Below are 25524 nucleotides of genomic sequence, written 5' to 3'. Positions count from 1 at the left end.
GGCTCCTCTCCCGGTCCTTGTGCCCGGGGCGGGCGGCGGCCCCTCAGCCGAGACCCAGCCGGGCGGCCCGGACGTGGCCGAGTCCTCATAGCGACACAAAGCGGTACAGGTGAGGGGTGCCGCCCGCCGCCGGCCTTCCTCAGGGCTGAGGCCTGGGCCTTCGGCAGGTTGGCTCCCCATGGGGCACCTGGAGCCCGGGCAGCGGGCGCAAAGCTATTTTCGTGTAGTAGTATTTGCGGTGTTTGGCAGAAAAAAGTTAGGCTGGTGCTTGATTGTCACCTCCCCTTTCCCCACACCGCAGCTGTGGTGGGGATGGCTGGGGTGCCATCACTGGAGCACTGAACAGACTGAAGTCCACCCGAGTATTGATTTGTCTGTGAGGACTCTTGATTCCAGTCAGTGAAAGACATGCTGCATGCTTTGCCCTAAAACTTGTGACCTTTTTCCTAGGCAGAAAGTGAAAATTATTCACTTGTTACTAATGAAGGCTTTCTTGTAATACTCAGACATAGCAATAAAGAAAAATGAGGTGCAGCTAGCCTTTTATTATGAGTTCAGATGTTAGCAGTTAGTGTTAGAATTCGAAGCGGTTTGTGCCTCCCTTGGATGAAGGCAGTAACCCAGCCGAGCTGTTCCCTGGGCTGGGTTTGGCTCCCATGCAGCCAGTGCACCCCTGTGCCGCCTTCTCACCAGTACTGGTTTGTTAGTTACCCTTGTCACTGGTGTCCTGAAGTTTGACAGCAAATGGACTGGTGGTAATAGCTGCCTTTTTGCTCTTTGGGGAACTGCTGAGAGAAAGGAAATAGCTGGAGACATGCCCTTTTGTAAAATATTTCCTTCTGAAATAAAAATGTAGAAATATGGTTTCTCTTGTGCTGATCCCTAGGAAGGACGCTTTTTTTGAGGACATTTTGTACTCTGGTAGTATTGAAAATGGATTTTTGCACTGATGAACTTGGTTTCATTTAGGTGATGCTGTGTCACATCCAATCTGCTTACTTCAGAGTTACAGCAGGGTTAAGTCTGGCAGTAGTTACTGTTATGAACTGAGTGGAAATAGCTGAACTGCTTCCAGGTCTAATCTGTCCATGGAAATAACATAGTCTTTGGTGTGGTATTGTGTAAATAATCAGATAAAGCTTTTGATCTCAGTTAATTCTGTGTGGAGGAAAGCCCTAGGTGTCCACATCTGGACATCATTCATACGTAAACTGACTAAACCCCCTGTTGATAGGTCAGGTTTGGCTCTAGTTTGTTTTTCAGGAGTCTGGTATGTTTTGTGATCTGGCTTCCTCTCCTGACTATAGGAGCTCTAAGCTTTTGCTAGTATAGTCAAAATCAAAAAATGTTGGGGTTGATTTCTTTTAACGTGAATTATTACAGTGAGAAGCAATACAGTATTTTTCTGGGAAAATAGAATGTTTAAATCCAGACACTCTTAAATTAGGATTAAGTAACTATTTTGGATATATTTTAGGACTTCATTGGATTAAAATAGTGGTGCAAAGAAATTGAAACTTTGTCTCATTTAACTTAAATTACTATTGAACCTAAAGACACTATTTGCTGGGTACACATAAAATAAAGACCAATTTATTCTGGACTCACTAGGAGTGAGAGAGGAAAATGAAAAGATAGGTAGAGGGGGTGAAATACTTAAGGCTCACTCTTGAACAGATATGACATAGCGAACGTTCACGACATAGTCATTCACTGTGGTAATAGGTCAAGCTCCTTCTCCCCTGTGTAGGTTAGACAGGTTTTCTTATGTTCTTTTCCCAAGGGAATTGGCGGATGTTGAGGGACAATGATTAGTATTCCAGAGAAATCTATTTATGGATAAAGATTAAAAACTGAATATGTACAACTCAGCTAACTGAAGAAGTAGAGCACTTTTTATGAAGTCTAATGTGGCAGTACTCATTGCATTTGTATTGTAGTTTGATTGTTCTGTGTGATGTGGCATGTGGTGTGTTATGTTGTACTGTGTTTACTCAGAGTAAATGTAATCCTTACCTGTATTTAGAAGTTCATAGATCATCTTCTGAGTTTTGCCATATGTAATTACAAAAGTGAAGACATCTTTTGAAGTGAAGAGTTTTTTCTATTAGAAAATCAGAATTCTGGTGTATTTTGAAGGAAACTCCACAGAAGCACCTCAGGTGGTGTTAATGAAACAAGACAGAAGTTTGGCAAACTTTAATAACATAAGGTTAAAGATGTTCTCTAAAGAAACTGTAAAGGGCTTTTTTTTTGATGTTTCACTATATGAAGAGAGGTTTAAGAGTATAAATTTTAAAATAAATGTTAAATCACTTCTTGCATTGGCATTATGGTTAGTAATATTGGAAATACTAAATCTGGCTGGATTTGACTATAAGATATATTTGATATCAGTACATGAGTCTTTTCTGTTCACAGCTGAGATGCTAGGAGGCAGAGTCAGAACTGTAATAGAAAGCTGGCCTGCATGAGGAAATTAGTACATGCACTTTGCCTGAATTTATGACTCATTTACTTCAGTTTAGATTCTCGTGGTTAAGTGACTGGCATGTGTGAAAGATACGTACTGCTACGCTCACTCATGTTTAACAAAGACTGATATTACACTGATCCAATTCCATGACTTTCTGTAAGCCTCATAGATGCTTCTGTTTTACAAAGTCCTAAAATTCAGTCTCTTAAGGTGCCATATTCCCACTAGAGCAGTTATGGTAAGAAAGACCTCAACTTCTGTGAATTACAAAAAGTTAGTACTTAGCCTGTTCTGCGTATTAGTCCTAAATGTATGCATAAGATGAGGCTCAGTGTTTTGCTGGAAATGTTGGGAGCCCTTTTTTCCTGTTAAATGTAAATTGGAGTTGCACTCTCTCAGTGTCTTTCTTCTTCCTGAGTTTTTCCGTGTAAAAAAGATCTGATGTGGTTATATTGCCTTATTCTGTTACTGTCTGTCAGCTTCTAGCACTTAACAGGATGTTGATGCAGTTATTGCTGTTCTGTCTATCCAGTAAGGACTTTCAGCGTCGTTCCATGTACGTTTGTATCTTTGTTTAAATAGTATTGTCCTTTTATAGGAATACTGTCTTGAAACTGATCACTTAATACAGTTCTAATTCTTTAACGAGTCCCAGCTGGCAAAGCCCTCCAATGCGAACAGGTAGGAGCTACCCCTAGGAAGCCTTGTCAGACCTGGGCATCTGATGAGAAAGCTTTTCTGGGGTGAGTTGTGTCTGAGTGACGGAGACAAAATTATGCCTACCCTGCTGGGCTCAGCAGCTTGGGCGATTGAATCAAAGGTCCCTGTACCTTTCCCATCACAGTAAACCTACTTGTCTATCATTTTGTTACTTATGACAACTTTCTGGTAAAATTTTTGAGTTTTTCTCCAGTCCTCTCACAATTTAACTGGCTATAGACAGTATTCAAAGTGTATTCATTCAAGAATAGAGTGTTCTGGATTCTCAAAGGGCTGTTTATAATTAAAATAAGTGGTTAAAAATTACTGATTTGTTGGCCATAGTTTCCTGGGTTTAGGCAGACTCTTGGTAGTAGATATATAAATGCGAGAAAGGAATCATTATTCTTCATCTCTTTGAATATTCACAGCTGCATTCTGCACTCTATGAATTTCCACTCTGTAAAATGTGGCCCTTCAGTAGAAGATACAGAAATAACTAACCAATCGCTTTCTTAACATTTACAGGTAGTGCAAAGAAATTAAAACATGAGCCTAAAAAAAGAAACATTCATATTTATAGCAGATTGAAGGATTTTTGACAGAACTATTACCCTGCTTCTCATAGGAACTTGGTATAAACTTTGTATATTCCTCTTAAGTAGTGTGGTTTGACTTCAAGTTCAGAGGGTTATTGGTTTGGTTTTTTTTTTTTTTTGTGAGAGAATGACTCTACTGTAATTCTCTAAATTGTTTTATAAGCCTTTTCAGGAATATCAGTGCTTAAGGCATTGTTGTTTAAATTGCTGTGTTGAAAGGAAGAGCAACTGGAATATGAGTTATCCTGAGAACCTACATTTAAATTCATCTGGGAGGTGTCAGCTGTCTTTGAGTTCTGTAGACTAATTTGAACATATTTTATGGTGAATGCATATTATGGGTGAGATAAAAATGTTTTTTGCTGTGTGTGTATTAGTTTTCTTGCTGTCTTAAAATAAATGTCATGTTTGATGGCATTACAATAATGTATTGCTACCACAGTGGTGTTTGGGTTATCTTGACACATTTATAATCAAAAGGCATGTTGTGCTGGAATAGATTGGCTTAAGGTTGTATTTGTGAAAGACAGAAATGTGTGGATTGCAGTTATTTTTATTTTGCTTAAAAGCATATACAAACCGTAATTGCTCTGTCTCTGAAGAAAATATCTCTATAAACACACTTTTTTAGTGTTATTATTTTAGATATGATAGAAGCACTGTAATATAACAATGTGTGTATTAAATCTTGATACTGATACTGGCTAATAAGGTGTTTGGGTTTTTTGTTGTTTTAAGAAGAGCAAAATTTACATGATTTTCACTTCTGACCTATGGGGTGTGGGTATCTAAGGGACTTGGTGAAACAGGAGATAACAGATAAACATGCTCTGAATATTTCTGCTGTGGTTTTGTTTTGTTTTTTCTCATGTCAGTAAAAGCCGGCAGAAAGCTCTGTTAAATCAACCTACTTTGGATCCCTAATTTAACTTTGTTTTAAGGTTGCAAGATTTATGAATTATTTGTATTTATCTGAAAACATGCTTTTGCCATTGAAATAATTGTATTTCTGCTAATTTTTCTCTACCCTAGAAGCATTGAACATGGGAGAACTGGGTGACAGATTTTTTTCCCACAGATTCCAAATAAGTCAGGTTCTTTTCTGATATTTTCCATGTCTGTAAGTTGTGAAATGATGTTCTAAACATGTAGAATTTTATGTAATTGCTTTTCCTTGTATCTACAGAGGCTTTAATTTTTACTGATTCCCTTATCAGCGAAACTACTTTTGCGACTAAATTAAGATGATATAAGCTTTGCAGGTTAATAGATTAATAAAATATTTATTTAAAAAGTATTTCATAGCATTTAATATGTTCCATGCTGTGAATCTTGATTTTGTGTGTAGATCTCTGTTACACCTGTGTTATTTCTTTAGTTGCTGGGAGGAGAATTATATTCTAGTTTTGAAGAATGTTAATTTCTGTGCCTCTGCATTGTGTGAAACATAATTAGTATCAGAGTATCGCTGAGTCGGCAGTCTGTTGTGGTCGCTAGAGACAAACTGACTGTGGGTTTCTGTGTTATGCTAAGCTATGCATCACAATATGCGATTTAGAAAAGACATCCTGTTTTGTGTCTTGGAATGGTGGTATGGATAAGTTTTATCTACTTGGTTAAAAATGCAGCTCTGTAAGAAGTAACATCTACTGTTTTGGTGCCAAGTAAACTGGCCTTACTACTCTCTGAGGTAGGGCTTTCCCTGCTGTGCTGTGCCACTGTCACCAGCTATGGGCCGAAAGACCTTCTGTGCCAACACACATTCTTGCTCACAAGACAATACTCACTGAAGATAACTAAGTAAGCAAAAATGTGGTGTGTTGGCTTCTGTATGAGAAGAAAAAGAACCCTCCTAAGCCTAACATAGACTCAAATGTGTAAATGAGTGTCTGAAAAGGTGAAAGAGTAATGGAAATTTGTAGAAAACAGGACTGGAAGGGATTGTCATAGTTGCCATGTTCATCCCCATGTCCTCAGACAAGATCAGCTCTATCTCATGTGACTTTTTGTGAATTTTAATGAAGCTTTTTGATTCTCTGCTTTTTCTATAGATTGTTTTTGTGGAAAAGGCAAGTTTATAATGAAATTTACTTTCTCTTTTGAAAAGTCAGCCCCCATATGGATCTGTTTGGTTTGGCAGTGCTGGAAGTTGGTGTATTAGAACTGCTAGCCTTGAAGAGTAATGGGGGTGTGGGACAGATGAATACACCTCATTATAGTTTACTTCCACAAATAATTTAATACAATAAGTATTACTTAATTATTTTTTTTAAATGTTAGAACTGTGGCTTCAACTTACACAAAATACTATTTGCTCTTACTTAAATTTTACAGAGATATTTACAAGGGCAGACCTGGGGAAATCTGTCTCCAGTGGTTTCTTCTGAGATGCAGAAAGAAGCTGGCATATCTTGACTGAAGTCAGACTTTGTGAATTGTCCTCTAAGTAGTTCCCCCAAAATTTTGGTATTACATAGGAAAGAGGTATCTTATGTCACTGCATGTTCCAGGCTTTTCATTCAGAAATGAGCCAAGCGCTGTATTCTATTAATGTATTTCTGTAGAAGCTGATTTTGTTTAAACAAATGTGCCAAACTGTTTTAAAGTTCCCCAAGTGGCAGGGAGCAAAGGTATTTACTTAACTTTTAGCCCATGACCTTCCTACAGGGGCAGGTTATGTCTACAAAAGGTCTCTATGTCTGTGGAAATAATCAAAAGAGTGTTGAACATGTTACCTTTTTAACTGGAATGTCCAGGTTCTGGTCCATGGCACTTGAAAGGAATCTGTTGTGTTGAGCTGCTCAAGATGATAACTTCAGACATGGGCTACTAAGCAACTTCTGCTTGCTTCCATGTGGCCTTGCTTTGTGTTCCATAAACATTGTGCTTCTTTTTTTTTTTTTTTTTTTCCTTTTATTTAAAGTGGTTTACTAAATCCAAGTTTTGACCATCTGACAGAGCCTGTTGACACACCAGAACTTCACAAACTTTAGAGAGGTGGGAGACCTGGGGCAGTGCATATATAACAGAAACTTAAATTTTACTTTTAGAAACATGCTTATGCTGCTGTGAGCGGACCTCATATTCTCTGTTATGCTTTGATTTGAAGCAGAACTGAATTTTATTTCTTTATAATATTTTAACCTGTGTTTCTACATACTTTAAAATTATTTTTACATTTCATTTTTTTACACTTGTCATCTCCTATAAACAACTCGTGTTCTTCTAACGTTTTTTATTCTGATAATTAGTTCTTTGCTTTTCCCTTATTCTATAAAAAAGGAAATTAGTCTAGTAGATGAGGAGATCCAAACATAAGGGTTCATTAGCAAAAAGGTAGAGACCTCCTAGCATGTCCTGTCTTCTCACAGAAAACTGCCAGGCCTTACTTGTCCCCTGCATGCATCAATCCTACATTCCAATCTCTACAGCCATCTGAAAAGCTTACATCAAGAAAAATACATTGCTTTCCTTTTATAGAAACAATTGTACCTTCAAGCAGTCTTTGGTCTGGTGGATGTAAAAGTACCATACATTTCCTGTGCAATCCTTATTTGTAAAACCTTTGTATAATTTTCAGGGATCCCTAGCAAGGAGCAGGCAAACCCTCAACTTTCAAGACAGCCCTTGCAGATAGACTTTATCTGCAGGTGATGTGCTGAATTCATTCAGGGTTGCCATGGCAACCCTTTTCTTCTTTATCCAGAAAAAGACTGCTTTACCAGTAAACGTGCCCTTTCACAGTACCCTGTGACTTTTGTTCAGGGATCTCATAGCTGTTAGAAGCAATAGATAGGCAGGCCCTGGAATTAGCAGTATCATAGGCCCTCCTCTGCATCTTTGCTCACTAATGCTCTTTATCCTTCATCTGTAAGTATACCAGTATTTATTCCCTCCACATTTGCTCTTTTTTCTGTCAAAAAGACTGTCCCTTCCATACTGCTTGGGGGCATATAATTTCAGATTCAGGGTTCTGAGCACTATTATTTTATAGCTAGGAGATGCAATTCTCAGTCCTGCTGTTCTTCTGTCCACTTTCCCGGATCTCAGAGAGTTCCTGGTCATCTTTTCCAACATTCTGTTTTGTTGTGCATAACTGCTCCTCTGCCACTGGGAGCCATCAGATTGATTCTGTTTCATGTCACTGACAATTTTTCAGTGATAAAAAAGAAAATAGGAGGATGGAAACCCAAACTGAGATGAAGGTGTGTCCCTGCCATGGAACTTGATGATCTTTAAGGTCCCTTCCAACTCAAACCATTCTATGATTCTATGAAAATGATGATACTGACTGTAATAAACTAATCCTCTTCCAGAAGTGACAGAGTTACTTCCCTGTGTGTAGATCTCATAAGAAAGTGATTTGACTCTGTCTCAGAAAATTATTCTTGGTTTCCAGTCAGTCAGGATTACTGTGACTGTAAGTCTATCCCATTAAACCATGGGGATGGTGCATAAGCAGTCATTCATTGACAGCACTTTAAAGAGTAGTGGATGGCAGTTTAATGAATTAATGTATATATTTTTATATATTTTCACATACACAAGTGCATATGCATATGTTTTTTTCCACATAAAATAAAATGCCCACAGGTGGCTCTGGGGATTAAAAGGATTGGAAATAATAACACATTTCTGTTTTCAATGAATAAAGCTATTTTGTAGTTATCCCAGTCAGCAACATCCATCTGTTGAGCATTACTCGGGCACTGTCCCCACAAGAGAAAAATTACAGGTAAAATGATGTTTAGATTGTCATTAAATTAATTAGTTTAATCATTAGTTTATACTATATTTTGATTTCATGCTGTTCATAAAACTGTGTAGAGAATCCAATAAATGATCAAAACCTCATCTTGTGGTGATACCAGAGAAAAGATAATTTCAGGAAATACATTTTGTGTTTCTGATTCTTAGAGAACAGCATACAAAATGGTAGCAATATTAAGTCTAATATTTCAATGTTGACATGAGAGATGTAATATCCCATAAATATATTTCACTTTTACTGATCTTCATTGTGAAGGCGGTGAACAGATACGTGTGTGTTGTAGGATCCTGAGGAGATACAGGGCTGGTTTGGATGGCCAGTCGCATCCCAGCCTTCATTGCTTTGGTCCTCTGGGCCCCTAGCCCAAGTATCCAGGCCTATTTCAGCAGTAGCCTGTGAGGTCTTTGACCTAACTTTGAGGGAGATGTTACAGGTCTCTGATGGTACCTACAGAAGCTCCTGTGTTGAGGATAGGAAAGGTGTGCAAGCTTTCCCATCTGTGATGGCACAAAACTCTGATTTAGGAAGAAAAAAAGAGCTTAAAGTCTTGCCCAATCACTTTGCATCCTGCAGTGGAGTAAGAAAGGTCAGGCAATAAATTATGTTCAAAAAGAAGACTTCAGTAGAATGGATTTGGTTTATTTAATAGTAAAGAAAAGGTCATGTCTTTTGTTCTTTTATTCTCACATAAATTGATTTTGTAAAGTTGAAGTTGGTTTATCACCATTTGTGTTCTATGGCTTTGTTATTTCGGTATTGGAGAAAAGGTCATCTTCTTAGTGGGTACCTGATATTCCATGGTCCATTAAAACAGCATTATTTCTGCTGAAGCTGGAGTTGGGTTTTTTTCTTGCAATTTTTTTTTCCTCTTCTTTTTTTCCCCTAACTTCACCTGTCCCAGGTCGACCCAGCTCCAACTGGGTACTTTGTCATGCAGTCTAGTATAGCAGAGATGCATGCATATGATTTTGATTTATTTAGGTTATAGAAACTTGAATATCTTGTCTATGTTAGCCTGATATGCCATGTAGATTTGTATAGATTTTTTTCATGTTTTCTTCACTGTGCAAGAGCTGAAAGAGATTCCCACTCTAGTATCTTTTCTTAGGGGAGTGAATTGCATTATCTGTCTCAAAATGGCGTCGGTAGAAGACAGTGACCAAGTATTGGCATTCTTATGGTTTATTGACCTCTAACTTCTCAACATGAAGCTGCTCCAAGAACTGAAAGTCTTTCTAACAACCCAATCTATTTCCTCCTTTTTTTTTTTTTTTTAAATACCTCCTCCTCTAATTTCTAGTAGAGAACTAAGAAAGAAAACATTTAGTTATTATAAATATTCAGGAGTGAAAGCATCTGGGAAGAAGGAAACAGTTTGGGACTTGCAAGACTGGTAGTAGTTAAACAAAACCAAACCAAAAAAGTCAGAAAACCCAACCGAAAATCATGTGACCCTTCTGTCTCCTCAAACCTTCATATTTTCTCTGCATACTCAGAAAATACTACCTGGAATCATAGAGACACAATATAAAATAAAACTGTAGCACCATTATTAGTATAATGATATTCTGTAGGATAACAGTTCAGTTCTTATTGATAAGGTTTTTGATGTAAGAGGATTTTTTGGTTATTGTTTTAGAGGCCCTTTTATTGCTTTGTGACATAGAGGGGTATAGAGCATCTGTAAAGATAATGGAAGCAGATAAAGACATTAGGTCAGTCTTGAGCAACTTACAAACTAAGTGAACATTAAATCCTTTTTCACCAGAAGTGTGACTTTTTCTATTCCTAATGCAAAGTGACTACAATTCCAAGTTCGCTTTAGTTTTAAATGTAGCTCAAAGTATTCAAATTGGTGAAAAAAGAGAATGGTCTAGAGGAAGAGTATTTGCATACTGGAATTGAAGCTGACTGTTGCTGCAGCCTCCCTTTCCTCCTCCACCCTCAGCTTATGTACATTTTCACCTGATTTCTTCACAGGTCTGCAGAGAGGTAAGAATATCTCTCTGCAATCTGCATTGTGGGCCCAGACAGAAAATTAAGACTGTGATAAAGTGATAACCAATTAAAATGTCCAGTGTAGGTTAAAATAAAGACTTCCTTTCTTTAATTTAATTTTCTCTGTGTCTTGGTAGTTACCTTTTGAGAAGGTAGAAGATGGCATATTTTTGTAGGAGAAAGGAAATGCATTCTAGGTCTTAAGAGCAGCTGGCTCAATATGAAAATAACTTATAACCCTAATGGTAACCAGAATAATCTGCTAGAACAGCAAGCTATCAAAGCCTCTGCCGGAATGGGCCATCACCTGTGGGCAGAACACGCAACAAGTGGAGAGATTTCTTGTGTGGACCATGGAAGCTGATACAGAGCAGCGGTATTGTGTGTGTGTGTGTGTGTGTGTGTGTGTTACACAGTCCTCTGCTTGTGATCCTAGGAGTAGATTACATCCCCCTCCATGTAGCATGCTTGCTAACCTTTGATCAAGGCTGTCTGTTGTAAAAAACTGGATAGTAGTTATATTGTAAGATCACTACAGAGCTTCATGAAAGAGAGAATAATTTATTTGAAATATCTTTAAAAGCCTGTATTTCACCAGGCCTTAACAGTATAGGGTTTGAATTTTTATCAGAAATGCTTGATTTTAATACTCTGGGGCATTTCACAATTTTTAACCATCGTGACAGATTTCTTATAGTGATAAAATGCATCAATACATATTTTGACTTTATCATGGCCACTTGCATTTCAGATAAAGCTATGAATCTTCCAAATGTCATCTCTGCAGCTACCTCTAACACATTTTTTTTTAGCATTGTTAATATGCAGCAAACACATTTTACTGAGAGTTAATGTAGTCCTTGACAATTAGTTCTTTATTCAAGGTAGGTGTTACCCTTGTATGCTCTCGAGAATGCTGCAGGTAATCATATGCTGATACCTTTTTTCTTTTTCTTTTTTTTTTTTTCCCCTCTGGCATACAAAGTTTCTAAGTCTTGTGCCAGAAAAACTAGAAGACATCCTTGTGTACCCTCTGAATGAAAAAAGTAATGCCTAACTAGGTGTTTCAAGGTCTTAACCTGAACAACTTCTTGTTCTCAGAACTACTGACTTGAATGTTTGTTTCTTTTTTATGTTGATTCCCACTATAACATTCTTTTTCATCCACATAGTGTGGTGCTTCTAGACACTTTTGTAAGCATCCTCTTGCTCAATCTGTGAGAACCAGCATATGGAGCTGATATTGCTAAGCTGGAGTACAGACTGGTGGCTGGAGAGCATGGGTTGGTTGTTCAAGTGAAAGGATTCAGTCATAAGATACTGTAAGTACTAACAGCTCATCATCCTTAACAGAGCTCAAACAAATCATATGTTGAATGTTATTTTCTACGTTAGAAGCCTGAAATGCTTAGATTTACATTGCAACTCATTAATTCATAGTTTTACATGGTTTTAAAGACTACAGAGGGATAATGGCTTTGCATATAGTAAAGATACATGCCAAGTACCTCAAAAGCTGTGAGGTTAGTGAGGTGAAAGCTTATGGTTTAGGGTGGAGATTTTATGACATGAAGAGAACGAGCATGGAGGCTAAATTGGTCTTTGACTCAGGCAATGTTTTTTACATGGATTAAGAAAGAAAATAAGATTAAAATGTTTAAAAATACTGAGGTCTAATATGAAATTTATAATGTGACCTTTCTACTAAGGAAACAGTATTTTCTTTACAGCCAGCTCATCATTGACCATTTGTCTGACTTCAGTTTTACTCCAGCAGTCTTTGAGATGATTAAAGAGGAACTAAAAAAGACTTACTTCCATATGCTCATCAAATCAGAGGTGTTAGCCAAATGAGTGTCAGTGGGGAAAGGCTTAATTTTAGGGTAGTGGTAGAAAAGAAAGCAGTCATCTTTGTTCTTCCTGTGTTGTCATAGTAGCATACAGTAGTGGCTTGAGGAGTTGCCTGTCTTTTTATCAGAAATTACCATGCAGTTTTTTGTATAGTCTTGCTGAATATAGTGAATGCCAGCACGATAATTATATGTGAGCACAATTTTCAAACTGCCAAATATTTTTGCTTTATACTGAGTACTAGTACTAATGATCAGGTGCCAAAGGCTGACATGAATTCACATAGACAAAGTTATCCTATTTTTTTTCTTATAGTTGCATTTCTTCTGTCAGCAGCACCTGTGTGTATGCATTTGGAGGTTAAAATTCCTTGTTAGAGGATTTTCAAATTTTCTGAATAGGTGTCAGCTGGGTTCATTCCCCTCCCAGTTCCAGCCCAGCTGCCCTTTGCGTCTTTCTAATTGCAATTGGTCTCAGATCACTCCCATTTCAGGCTCTTTCCTTATCAGTTTCTCTTATGCTCTCTAGAATCAAACCTTATTTATACTTTGTTTATAGTTTAGCCAGGTTTTATTTCCTTTCTTTTAAAAAATTTTGTTAGAGGAGATACTTGAGGCCTGCTGCTGCAGAAGTAGGGGTAAGTAGACAAAACTGATGATGCATAAGAAAGGAGAGCTTACTGGGATGAGAGCTTCTCTGTGTCCCAGAAGAGCAAGAGATATCTAGAATGTTCTTCAACAGACTAAGGGAAACCACATTGCTAAGTCTCTTGAGTAAAGATGGTAGCTAGTACTGTATTAGTATAATGTGATATTCATTGGGTCTGATGACATGAATATGCTGATAGCACTGTGTGTTGATTTGATTTTTCTGAAAGGAGAGAATGTTAATCAAAATAATACATGGCTGTAGACTCCTGATCTGCAGGAGCAGCTGCAGGTTACTTCTCTCTGGTGGTGCTCTTGTTGTGAAGGTGTGCTCTAAAAGGGAGATACTGAATCAAAGCTCAGGATGTTTTGTAGCTTCATAGTGCTCATAGATTTTGCTGTCTTTATTAGAATTTTGCCTTGACTGGCTAACTGAAATTAGGTGGCTTCTGTATACCTGCTAATTAGGAGGCTCTGCTCCAGTATTTAGGATTAAATTGAACCTTTTGTAAGTTGCTGTATAGGTAGTACTAACAGTACGTAGGTCCCTCCGGAAAGAGAGAGATAACTGTGCATCAGATAAATATATAAACTATAATATATTTGTGTTTTGGTTAAGCTGTGAGTGTGTGTTTGATACTTTGCTGTGTGTGATCCCCTCCATGTTCAGTTCTGGGTGGTGGGTTTGGCAAATACACATCTGCTCTTCAGTGTGAGGACTTAACAAATGTAACGCTACCTCTGAAGTGACAGTGTGCTATCAGGTAAGGTACCTAGTTGTTCCTATTACCTGTAGTAGTTTGTTGTACTGTCACAATTTAAATCAATCCAGAACCACTCTGTGTGATCACTGTGCAGGGAAATTGAACTAAATGACAGTGATTTTTGTAAGCACGGTTCCTGTGCACAAGACCTACTAAAATCCTTGATGAAATTACAGCTTGTATTATTTTCTGCATGGTTATTTTGGATATATATCTTTTGTTTTCCATATACGAGCCACTGCAGTCTTGGTTTTGTCACCTTTCTTGCCAGTTGATGCGTTTTTCCCCTTCAGTTAATTCAGGATAGTCTTCCCACCTCTGCAGTGGATACCAAATAAATTGCTTTCTGCTTTGAAGGCACGGTGGGAAAACAGAAGTTATTGGCTTGTTGTTTTGAATGGTAACTTACTGAGAACTTAATGTGGAAGTCCATCCAGGCTGGATTTGTTTGTTTGGTTTAGGCTGGTGTGAGAAGTTTAAGAGAATGTGTTCTTACGGGTTGCTTGTGGTAAGTTTTAACCATTCCTAACAAATCCTAAATGCTCACTGGTGTGTGTATAGGCTGCATTTGCATCCTGTGTGATGCTTGGTACTTAGAAAACTAATGGTTAATGAGTAAGGTCATAACTCCTATGACATGTACACTTGTTACAGCCTCCCGGCACTTTTAAGGTGTAAGTACCTGGGACTGTCCTGGTATGATTCTTCAAACAATGCGCTGTTTCACTTAATAAACATTTTTATTATAAAATATAAGTGCCTGTGAAGGTTCATCTCCTGTTTTATCCAGTTGCAGAGACATAGATTTACTTCTGTTCATTTCTTCCTATGTCAGTGGGGACAGAGGAATCTGGGGGGAAGTTTAGTGGGCTTAGTCTGGTCTTGACTTGACCAGGCTTGTCTTACAAGGTCTGAAACAGTGTGGGATGGTAAAACACCTGCTGCTGTTAACAGGAGTCCATTTTGACTAAATTCAAGCTGTATTTCAGATGCACATGAGCAGCTTTGTTTCAGCTTCCTGTAAACCAAGGCAACACTTGGGTGAGCTCACTGTGGGGAGGTACAGCTCCCGTTCAGCTGTTTTCCTGAACAGTTAGTCCCATATACCTTGTTGCTATGGGAAACCATAACTGTAGCTAATTTCCTGGATTACAAACAAATGCAGCATCACTAGATGCTTCTGTCACAGCTTCACAATTAATTTATCTGGGTCTACAGAGGGGCCTATATCTTATCTTAGGTTGTGTATAAATCAGGCTTGGGTGCATCCCTGTCTCTGTATATTGGTATTACTTAGAGCCTGAATCTAGGCCAGTCATCATACTTTGAATATTGTGCCTTCTCTAATTGTTTTAGTGCCTTATATGAGAAGTTACATGATCTTTTGTAAACTGATAATATGACTGAAGAGCAACCCAAAATGTCCTGTATTTGGTGGTTGTCCACATAAATTGTAATGCTTAAGACATCACTGTTGATCTGTAGTTATGTCCTGGGCAAAGAGTGATAGCTAAGGCAATGGAACAACCTTAACTGTCTTTGGGATTGTGTGCCAAAGCTCTGTGTTTTCGTCTCAGTCTGCAAGAGACAAAGTAGGTATTCATAATCAGAGTCTGTACTGGTAGTTCTTAAATTACCAACAAAAAAACCCCAAACACCCAAGCCCCAGAAAAAAAGAAGAGAGGAGGAAACAAAGGGAGATGTAGTTTGGAAAGTTTATGCCTCATTACACTGGTATGGAGCTCACATCTACTTAACCCTCAAAAGACCTGTGCTCATCAGTGACAGTCTGCCGAGGCATCTCATACCGTGGAGAAAACAAACTTATTCTCAGAATGAACTCACTCAGGTTTGTCTGTCCAGGTTTGGAAACGAAAATAGCTTTACACAGTTCTTTAAAATCTCTGCTGTGCATACTCAGCCATGTTTTGTAATGTTGAGATCGCACAGACTGTTAGTATCCATCTTTTTAATGCCTTTTAGTAAATGGGTGTTCTTTTTTTCCTCAAGTCCATTGCCCTTAAGATTCTGCTGTTCCCCTTTGCTCTGTTAAGTTTCTAATATTGATAATAAAAAGGCCTGTGTGAACAAAACATCCTAAAATATCTATTTTGAAATTATTGATTTAATTTAAAAAAAACACCAAAACAAACCCAAACTACATGTTTGTTAAGCACTGTCGGTTTTAGTGCCTGAGAAACTCTGCATGTGTCTTCTTGGCTTCTGTTTTGAAGACTGCTGCTCTTTCTTCTGCAGTTTCACAGGACAGTCTTAAAGGAAGAGTGGAAATTAAATATCCCAGCCAGACTCTTTCGCTTATTCAGCCAGTAGGGGTGTGAGTACAATATTCTGTGGTCAAAGTGACTGTACTGAATATTGCCAAATAGGGATTTATTGGAGAAAAGTGCTCCGAAAGAAACGCAGGAGGCACTTGAGAGGAACAGAATGGCAGCCTAGAGAGAAAGGCTTTTGGTCAGGTGTTGCCTGAAAGAGGTAAACTGCAAAGGTTTTCCTTCTGTAAATATTAAGGAATAAAAGAAGGAAAGGTGTGTAATTGTCTGGTGTGGCTCCCTGTGGTACCAGAGCTGTCTTTGAGGTCTGTGAACTGCTTTGCTGCTATGGACAATATGTCTGGTAAGCTTCAGTTACTGTATTTTCTAAAAAAATTTCCATGTTCTATAGTAAATAAGGCAATGATTAAAAAAGAAAAGCTAATGTGAGAAATTACTGATCTGATCATCAGGACTGTCCTACTGGATCAGACCCATTTTACCCCATCTCCTATCTGACAGCGGCTGGTAATGGATACTTAGGAAAATAATGACATCCTAGAGCTTTCTCTGTGCCATGGATGGTTTCATGTATGGGTATTGTACAGCCTCTCTTCCTTCTGAGTTGAAGCTCTGAAAAACTGTAAAATCTCTCTCAATTATCCTTGTTGACTTCAGTGTCTTTTCTAGCTGCATTAGGCCTTTTTTAAGATGGGAAGATCAAGGTTGTATGCAAAATTAAAAATACATATTCCCCATGAATTTATTTTACAGCAATAGATTTCTCTTAACCTTGCCTGCTCTTCTGCAGACTTCCAGCCTCTGAAGTGTTTGAAAAAGTTTTTATTGTTAACTACTTCATTACTTTTATTGCTGCTGATGCTTTTAACATCAAAATAATATGAAGTCAGTTTATGAGGTCAGACTTTTAAATGTTGCACACATTTCAGATATTGCTAATAATAATTTAAATTTCCAATAATTTTGTGTCAGCTTTTCATTATTACAGGAAATCTAAAAGTCAACTTAACCTTTGTAAGAAAATTCCTGTCATCAAAACAGACTTAAACGTTACTTTCCAAGTATTGTTTATCTTCTAAGCATTACTGCAAGGTGTTCTCTTTGCTTAGATCTTATTTAGGTCTGAGTCTTATTAGCAAAATACGTAGATTCAGGGATTTTTTTCTTGAATGTTTGGTCATAAGGCTTTCCATTATCCGTTATGAGTAATGGCTTAAATTAAATGAATGTATGTGCTTTCAGCTAAGTCCCAGTGGGGGAATATATGCATGAAAATAAATTACTACAGTTGGAACTAATTAATTCCTTGATTGGCAGACTCAGCAGATAAAATCCTGAGTAATGTGGAATGTCTTTGTTTTCTGGCCTCAGTTAGACCTGGCCAAGAGCTGTAGTTACAACTTCTACTCTTCCACCTGACTTTGTCACCTGTAGGCAAGAACTGAAGACAAAAAGAAATGTATCAGTTTAGTCTCTCTGCTGTAATCCTAAACCATCCATGTAACCAGGCTGGGGCTGATCAAAATATCAGAGAGATTTGCTTGTTACACTGTCATAACTTCTAGCTCCCTGCCAAGTTGGCTGCCTTATCATGCCTGACAAGACTGCAATGGTTTCCTTAATAGTGTGGAGAACTTAGCAGGCAGCTGTGGCTAATCCCTTAAGAAAATGTTCTCCCACTGAGGTACATAGTGAAATTTGAATGCTGCAAATAATTTGAGAAAATGATTTCTTAAATTGTGTTAATTCTTGGTCTGCTTGTTGATGTGTAGGTACAGATACAAGTTAGTGTTACTAAGCTCCCGTTAGGAGCTAGGAACACAGCCTTAACTAGCACTTGTTGGTTTCTTCTGGTAGATGCAACCCCCGTTGGCATGTGAAAGGGGGGTTCAGTGTCCTGAGGCAGCTGGCCTCACTTCTGGGGACACGGTGGTGAGGTGTTCTTTTGTGAAGCTCATTTCCTATGTTACTGTGTCTGCTGCTGTGATATCAACAGGCGCAAGTTCACCTTTATTTGTGTAAAATTTGATTTTGTGAGACTTGAGTCTTGTCTGGGGAGTCTGTGCTTGTAGCCATACAAGTAAAACAAAGTGTGCCAGCTCAGTTTGTTTTTTACTGGTCAAGGTGCAATGAGTTTGGTAAACTATTTGCCAGGCACGTTTACTCTAGCAGAGAATAGCCAGTTAGGTGTCTGCCACTACCCTGAAGAAAGTCAACTCCCTGTTTTCTCTTACAGGGACTTCAGATTATTTACTTAAAATGCAGATTACGTCTTTAAAAATGCATGGATCTGCATATCTTTGTCCTGTGACAAGGATGACCAGTGTGTGCCTTTCCTCCAGCTCACTGCAGCAGGTCAGGGTTCTGTCTCACTCTTCATGTGCAAGAGCTCAGTTCCATCCCTGGCAAGAGACACTGAGCGCTCCTGCTCACCCCAGATTTACCACATTTCATCTCATCATGGAATAAATCTTGGCTAGGATGTGCTGCGTTTCCATGGGAATGATCCTTGGGAAGTGGTTGCAGAAACGCAAAGCTGCAGCCCCATTTTTGTCATTGGGACAATCCACAACAACCCTCAAACCACGACTGAAAACAACTCTGTTAAGCTGTCCCTGGGACTGTACCGACCCCTCCATCAGCCGGTGTGCAGCATCCAGGGCATCCTTGGTCAGTGCACTCCTACAAACCAACGCTCCTGTCGCAGCTGTTTGACTACAGGCACCCGGACGGGCAGTGTAAGGGTGAGGGACTGAACGCGGCTGTTCTGTTAATGAGTGTTCTGAGCTGGCTGCTGAGCACCCACCATGTGAATGTGCACATGGGCTGTGGCTTGAATCTAAAAGGTGGCTTCTGTATCCCACCTCTCAGTGTCTGCCCTCACCTTCCCCCTCTGAATCCTTCTGATGATGACACTGTGCGTTAGGAGACAACTGAAACTGGCACCACTCCATGCTGAAGCAGAGGCAAAGCTTGCAACAGCCCATGGCTGTAGGTCCCTTCTCGAAGGCAAGGATGTGCGTTAGAAAGACAGATGTAAAACTGTTTTACAAAGTTAAAGGACTGATTTGATAGAGAGCAAACTGTGAGAAAACAATGCATACACACTCCTGCAGCAGGAGGAAAGGTAACTGAGTTACGTATGTTATGTAAACATTAAAGGGATTTACATGGAGTTGTACATGTAGTTGTACAGCACAGAATTAGTATGGATTATCTCATACTGTACAGCAACTCTGTGTAAAAAGTGAAACAAAAAATAGAATTTTGTTGCTAATAGAGCATAGAGTCAAAAAAATTGGAAAAGATAAACAGTTGTTTTGGCTGGCATAGCTCAATGTCCCAAACAGGTTTGGGACTCTCTTATGAGGCTCCTTCACTTCTTTTCATTTGTGCTGTCCTCCCTATTTAGACTTGGAGATACTTTTTTTTGTTGTTACCAGTTTTTTTTATTTTCTACCATATTACTCTGCTAAAATATTTAACTAAAATGGAGAAATATTTTAAAGTAAGAAAAGCCAATTTTCAGTTAAATAGAAAACTAAACCACCAATATTTGCCAATACATAAGTCTGTATTAGTTTGGTAATAACTATTTGTGTCTGAAAAGCGTTAGCAGCTTGGCAGTGTTCCTTTAGGGACAAAACCCCAGTTACTTTCAATAAACACACTGCTTCAAAAGGCTTTAAAACACCATGTGACAGTGAAAGGTTGTGTTGTCTTCAGTGCTCTGATTTCTAATGCTGCTTTGAGTAGATCCTGAAAATTACTTGGGGTAGGAAGAAGAATGGTCAGTTGATGCACAGTTTGGTTGTCTTGAAACCAAGAGGTACATACCAGTGGATACTGGTATTTATGGCTACTTTCCCCTGCCTGATAACTTGACTTTCAAGTTAGGCAGCAGATTTCCCACACAGACCAAAGGGGATATACAGCAACACCTGAAAGGAGAAGCGTCTTCCAAGCGTCTGGCTGCCTGCTCAGGCTTCTCCCTGCACGAGGAAACGTACGCATGTTCATACAGGACCCAAACCGCCCATCCATTTCAGAAAATGCCTCCAGCTGTCCCTCCTTGTCTGCAATATGCTTGTTTCTTATCTTAGGTTTCATTTTTACAAGAGAAGGGGAAGAGCGCAAGGTAACTGCGTGGTTGGTTCTGACTCACTTGTGTCTCCAACTAAAGCTGTCATTGTACTTCTACTACAGTGGGTCTCGTTTCAGCTTGACTTCTATAGAAGAGATTGTATGGGTTTTTTTAAAAAAAGTTATGACTGCCCGTTGTGATAGCAAGAAGAGCAGCATTTCTGTGTTGTGGCTGTATCAGCTGTTTCAGCTCCTGTAGATGGGCTTTACCAAAAGCTGTACAGTGGTTTGCAACTAGTCACTGAACAGTCTAACGTGTAATAGTTCAGATTTAAAACTGCACCAAAGTTTTGTTGTGTGTACCATTCACTTTTGACACACTTTCTCAGAATGGGTAAGCACTACTGTCCTTGTACCACTGGAAGTTTTACTCACTTATTTTAGTTACATCACTGATATAATTGTTCAGCTCAAGGAAATTACAAAGCCGCTACTATTTTCCATGGGATTTGAAGATGACCAAAACCAAAGTGTCAGAGAAAGGCAATTCAGAACAAAACGGTCTGTTCATTTACATGTAGATTATGAACTATTTTTCAGTGTTGCTACTGTGAAGCTGCAGCTAAACAGCTGAATTGCACAGCAGCATTCCCAAGTCCCACTTTGGGTTTGGACAATTCAGAATTAAGGAAAACTCAGACCAAACTATGATACACTCCCAGGTCTAGGACAGCAGTTTAGGCGCTATAGAAGTCCCAGATAAAAAAATTTAATCTTTCTATAGAAACAGTGCACTGTTTTACAAATGTGTTCATTTGGTTTTCAGTTATACTTATTGATGTAAGTACAGCAAGTGTTACACAGAGCAGATCCCTCCCCCGCCCCTCCCTGGTCCTTTTGTCTGTAACATAAAGACTGAAACACAAAAGGCACCAAGCAAGAACTTACTCTAACAGAACTTCAATATGACAATACAGAGATCAGAAATTATTACAATGTTAAATATCATCCTAACAATCTGAACCGTTATTTAAAATAATTAATTTCTTAAAAAAACAAATTTGGTGTTTGACTTCTCAGCAGTTACAAATCTGTAAAGGTTGAAATCAGCACTGCACATTGAGTTCATTTACAATGGTTTGAAAAAAACTGCAGCCTTTTATACATGGTTTATACAGGTTGGTTTGTGTGTATGTGTTCTTAAAAAAGTATCAAAACTGTAGAACTTTCAAATATATTTACATTCATCTGTTAGTTTCAGTGTTATCACATACAGCCTTTTCTCAGTTTTTTTCTTCATGCACACAGTGCATGGATTTGTAGAAACAGCTTCATACCTTATCATTTTTTCACTGCCTTAAAATCTAAAATTTGAATAGAAGGATGCTTGATTATTATGTATTGTCTATGCAGGCCATGAAGTATTTCGAGAGTATGTATTGTGTTTGTAACGCATACTAGGTCTTTAGACACTTTCTTCCTTTTCTTAGTCAAGAATCAACTTCCAGCTCACATTAGACTGTGCATTTATTCTAAAAGAAATGAAAACAAAAGGAAAAACCCCCAAAACCTCTTCAGGTCGAGTTTCTTCTACTCACTTGAACACAAAAGCCTGGACTGACATAAGAACACCAGGAGGATTCTCTCAGGTTTGGTCCATTACGCAGTAGTAGGTAAGTGTATTCACTTCCCATGGAATTCTCTGGGAAGTTGCAGGATGAGATGAGAAAAAAACCTCAGTGTTTTTCTGCAAGGTGCAGGGTGACCCAGCCAAAGATATTGAGAAGGCTGTGAATTTTTCACCTCCTTGCCCAGTGCTCTGTGGTATGGGAGATCTGCTATGGTGCCGGTTGTTCCTTTGGCAGTAATTTGGATGATAATTGCTGCACTTCAAAGAATTCTATATATGCTTAATTAAGACACTGCTCCAGAGCATCTCCATTTCCATTTGGACTCTTAGCCAATATGAGTAGGGAGAAAAGGCAAGGAGGAAAGGAATTAACTTTTGTTACCGTGTTGGGTTTGTTTCCTGATGAACCAGGTGAGAGTGTTCACTTTGGGTGTATGGGAGTCTATGGCTACATCTTTGTTTCTACCAATTCTAAGCTAATTTGAGCGCTGCAAGATTCCCAGTGGGGAAAAGCACTAAGATTTACAACCAACCAACCTCTATCACTTTTGTATCAAGCTGTAAAAAGCAACAATACAACACAAAAAACCTTGGTGCTGTAGGAGCTTCTCCTGACTAAAAAGCTGTAAGTAATAGCTCTTCAGTTAAAAGCACTGCAGAGGAATCCTTCTGGATAGGCTGGAAAAGGTAAAAACACTTAGGAGCCAGTCTGGAAAACAGGAACTTGGCAGCTGTCTTACCATACAGCTTGCTCTTTCTTAGTGTCTTTAGATTTCAAAGCAAACTTCTCAAACATCCTGTCAAAATTCAATTATCCCTAGTTTTCATAAAGGTAGGCTAGTAGTTTTAAAATATATGTATATATTTTTATATATATGTATATATTTATATGCCTATATATCTATCTAGTCTAGATAGATATATACACAGATAATCTATGCACAGCAAGCCAAACATACAAAAAATAAATACTCTCACCCCTCTACTATATTTACAGAACAGATCTTATAATCCAGATTTTGTTAATAAATATTTCTAAACTGCCTGTACAGAATTTGTTTTACTTATGTTGATGGATAGCCACAAAGCATATTCAACATATTTACAAAATATCTATAAATATAGTCTTAAAATAAAGCAATAGCTACTGAACCTTCAGCCTGGCTGGTTATGTACATTGAGTTAGTAGCTCAGCTGTCGCTTATTCACTATCACAAATGGGTAGTGCAACAAGTTAAAATGTGTATAAAAGATTATACATACAAAACTCTCACATCCTTTGGATGTTTGCAGTTCATTATAACTTTGTGGTTACCCTTCTGCAACATAAATAACGATCAAAAAGAAAAAGCAGGTTCTGTGACCCAAAGCAAATTTGTTCAGTGTGGTGTTTGGAGCAGCAACTTCATCCTCATGGCAACCCATCGTCTTCTAAGCTTAACGCTACACGCTGTGAAGGAAAAAAACCAACACGCTTGAGAAAATTTGTGGCTTGTGATACTGCTGCTAACTTGCATTTCTTGTTAAAAGTCTCATTGTTGTCCCTAGCTTATTGGTGACTGATCTATTTTATGCACTGATTTTCTTCCCCTAAATGAGGTCGCTCACTCAAGTGTTACTAAAGGGGTGTTGGAAGCTTAATCTTCCCAAGGCAAATTTCCTTAACTTCTTACCTAATTCACTGCTCCCTGTGAGGAATCTGACTCTTCTTTACACTCTTATAGAGAAAACATTCTCCCTGGTTTGTAGAGAAACTGAAGACTTAGACACTTGGTTGCAGCCTCAGAGGGTCAGTGATCAGCTGTCACAGATTGAGCTCTTGAGGTAGCTAACTTTACACTTGCTAGCTTATCAAATATATTAATTAGGACAGTTAGTCTATTATTTGCACAGAATATCTTATTATATAGACCCCTCTATACAACTGCACAACTGCATGAGCTGCCTAGAACTTTAGGCTTTGGCCTTGTCAATGGTGATTAAAGTAGTTCTGTTTTTTGTCATTATATGGCAAATAACCAATGCTGTAATTGGCTGGAGATAATTCTGTATCTAAACTCTCAACAAAATTAATCTTCTCCTTCAGCAGTTTCCTCAGATACTTACTGCTGGGTAGACATGTCCAATTTGGGCAGTCCGCCCAATGTGGATTTCATCTTCATCTTCCTCTTCTGTTGTCTTCCTATACACTGGATTATCAAAATTCATGCTTTTAGTATTCTTCCGTTTCCAGTTTCTCCAGATGAGGTATCCCCCCATGCACAGCAAGCCGATGACCACTGAGGAAAGGGCAAAGACAGGGCTGTTAGGCAGCATGAATCTGCTGGGACGTTCCCCTGTAGATATCTATCCTATTACAATTCTCCCAAAGGCAGGCTACTTCTCTCCATGTCAACAGTTCCTGTACTCTTTCCCACCCCCAGCCCTGAAGGGTATTTACACTAGCATTTTGGTATCATCTTCAAAGGTTAAATCGCATCAGCTTACCGACAGGAATGACAATTCCAATAACAGCTGCTGTCACAGTTGAATCAAAGCCTTGGTCATTATTTGCATCTGTAATTACAGAAGTCATTCTCATCATTTAAGTCATTTGCTGGTTTTAAAGCCACATCTAAAGGATGTTTTATTTAGCAACCATGGTGTTCTGCCCATCAGAAAGCTTTTGTAATCAAAGAGTTTATGAGAAGTTTTGTAATAAAATCATTATGGAGAAGATAAAAAGCATCTACACACAAATCTGGGCTAAGCCGAGCTGTTTCCTCCTAGGAGCAATAAACAGCCTGGCCACGCAGTGCTGCTGCCCTCGCAGGACTGCAAACCACACCAGGAGAGCGTGGCCAGCTAAGGGAAGTGCCCAGTACACTGTTACCAGGCAGAGGAGCTCTAACCAGAAACGAGGAACTGACTCGTGCCTCTCATTCTCAAGCACAAAAAAGGAGGCCAGTTTTAAAAAATGTGACATTTAATGGTAATTCCATGCGTTGATCAGGGGTTGGTGAATAGCGCTCTTAAAAATTCACAGCAGGACATTGTCTATCTAGTACTGACACAATGGATTTGTTGACCCGCCAGAAAAAGAACGCTGTTCAAAGTCATCTACGCAGCTTTTTAATTAATTTTTTTATTTATAGCTGAGTTAGTCAACACTATCACTCATTGCAACAGTCTGCCTCAGCATCCAAGAACCACCCCAAAACTCGATATTGTACTTAAAAGAGGAAAAAACACACCTGTAGGGGAAAATAATAATAAAAATCAATATACCTGTCAAGTTACAGGCTTAAAAATGTTTGCTCTCAGCTCTTATAGGGGATTACCACAAGAAATATATTTTTGCTAAAATACCAGGAATTGAGAGAGGAGGAACTAACTGTAGAGTTTGTCTTGATACAGCAATACTTGCAACTTAAAAGACAATTTATCCCTTTAAATACTTCCTGTGGCAGGCTGTTTTATTACATAGTAATTTACTTAATAATAAGCCAGACTATTTCAAATGTGGACAATTAAAGCACCTTGCTTCTGTGCCTTATTAAAAAGTTAATTATTGTATTTGAAAGAAAACTGCACAAACTTACAAGAATGAAGTTTAGAATTGGATTCTGCTTTCCCTCGTGCAGTACGAGTGTGCTGCATCACTATTCCTACAAGCAGGCACTCCTGTCAAACAGGGATGGTTTATTTTTGCTTTCCAGATGCAATGGAAACTGCC

The 25524-nt window shown here is 38.6% G+C and overlaps 1 protein-coding gene across 1 annotated transcript in view; it reads right to left on the bottom strand.

Moving 5' to 3' along the window:
* Positions 1 to 20932: 20932 nt before the first annotated feature.
* Positions 20933 to 25524, bottom strand: part of LRP8 (LDL receptor related protein 8) — a 91683-nt gene continuing 87091 nt past the window's right edge. Inside the window, exons 16-18 of the mRNA XM_026854482.1 lie at positions 24297 to 24365; positions 23916 to 24088; positions 20933 to 23259 (exon numbers count right to left, since the gene is read on the bottom strand). Coding sequence (XP_026710283.1) covers positions 23221 to 23259; positions 23916 to 24088; positions 24297 to 24365 — 281 coding nt within the window. The 3' untranslated portion in view covers positions 20933 to 23220. The remainder of the gene's footprint in view (positions 23260 to 23915; positions 24089 to 24296; positions 24366 to 25524) is intronic.

The sequence above is a fragment of the Athene cunicularia genome (assembly GCF_003259725.1).
Source record: "Athene cunicularia isolate RWA chromosome 8 unlocalized genomic scaffold, athCun1 chr8_part1, whole genome shotgun sequence".
Classification (NCBI taxonomy): Eukaryota; Metazoa; Chordata; class Aves; order Strigiformes; family Strigidae; genus Athene; species Athene cunicularia.
Note: the sequence above shows the minus strand (reverse complement) of the source record. Positions and strands in the feature narration are given on the sequence as shown.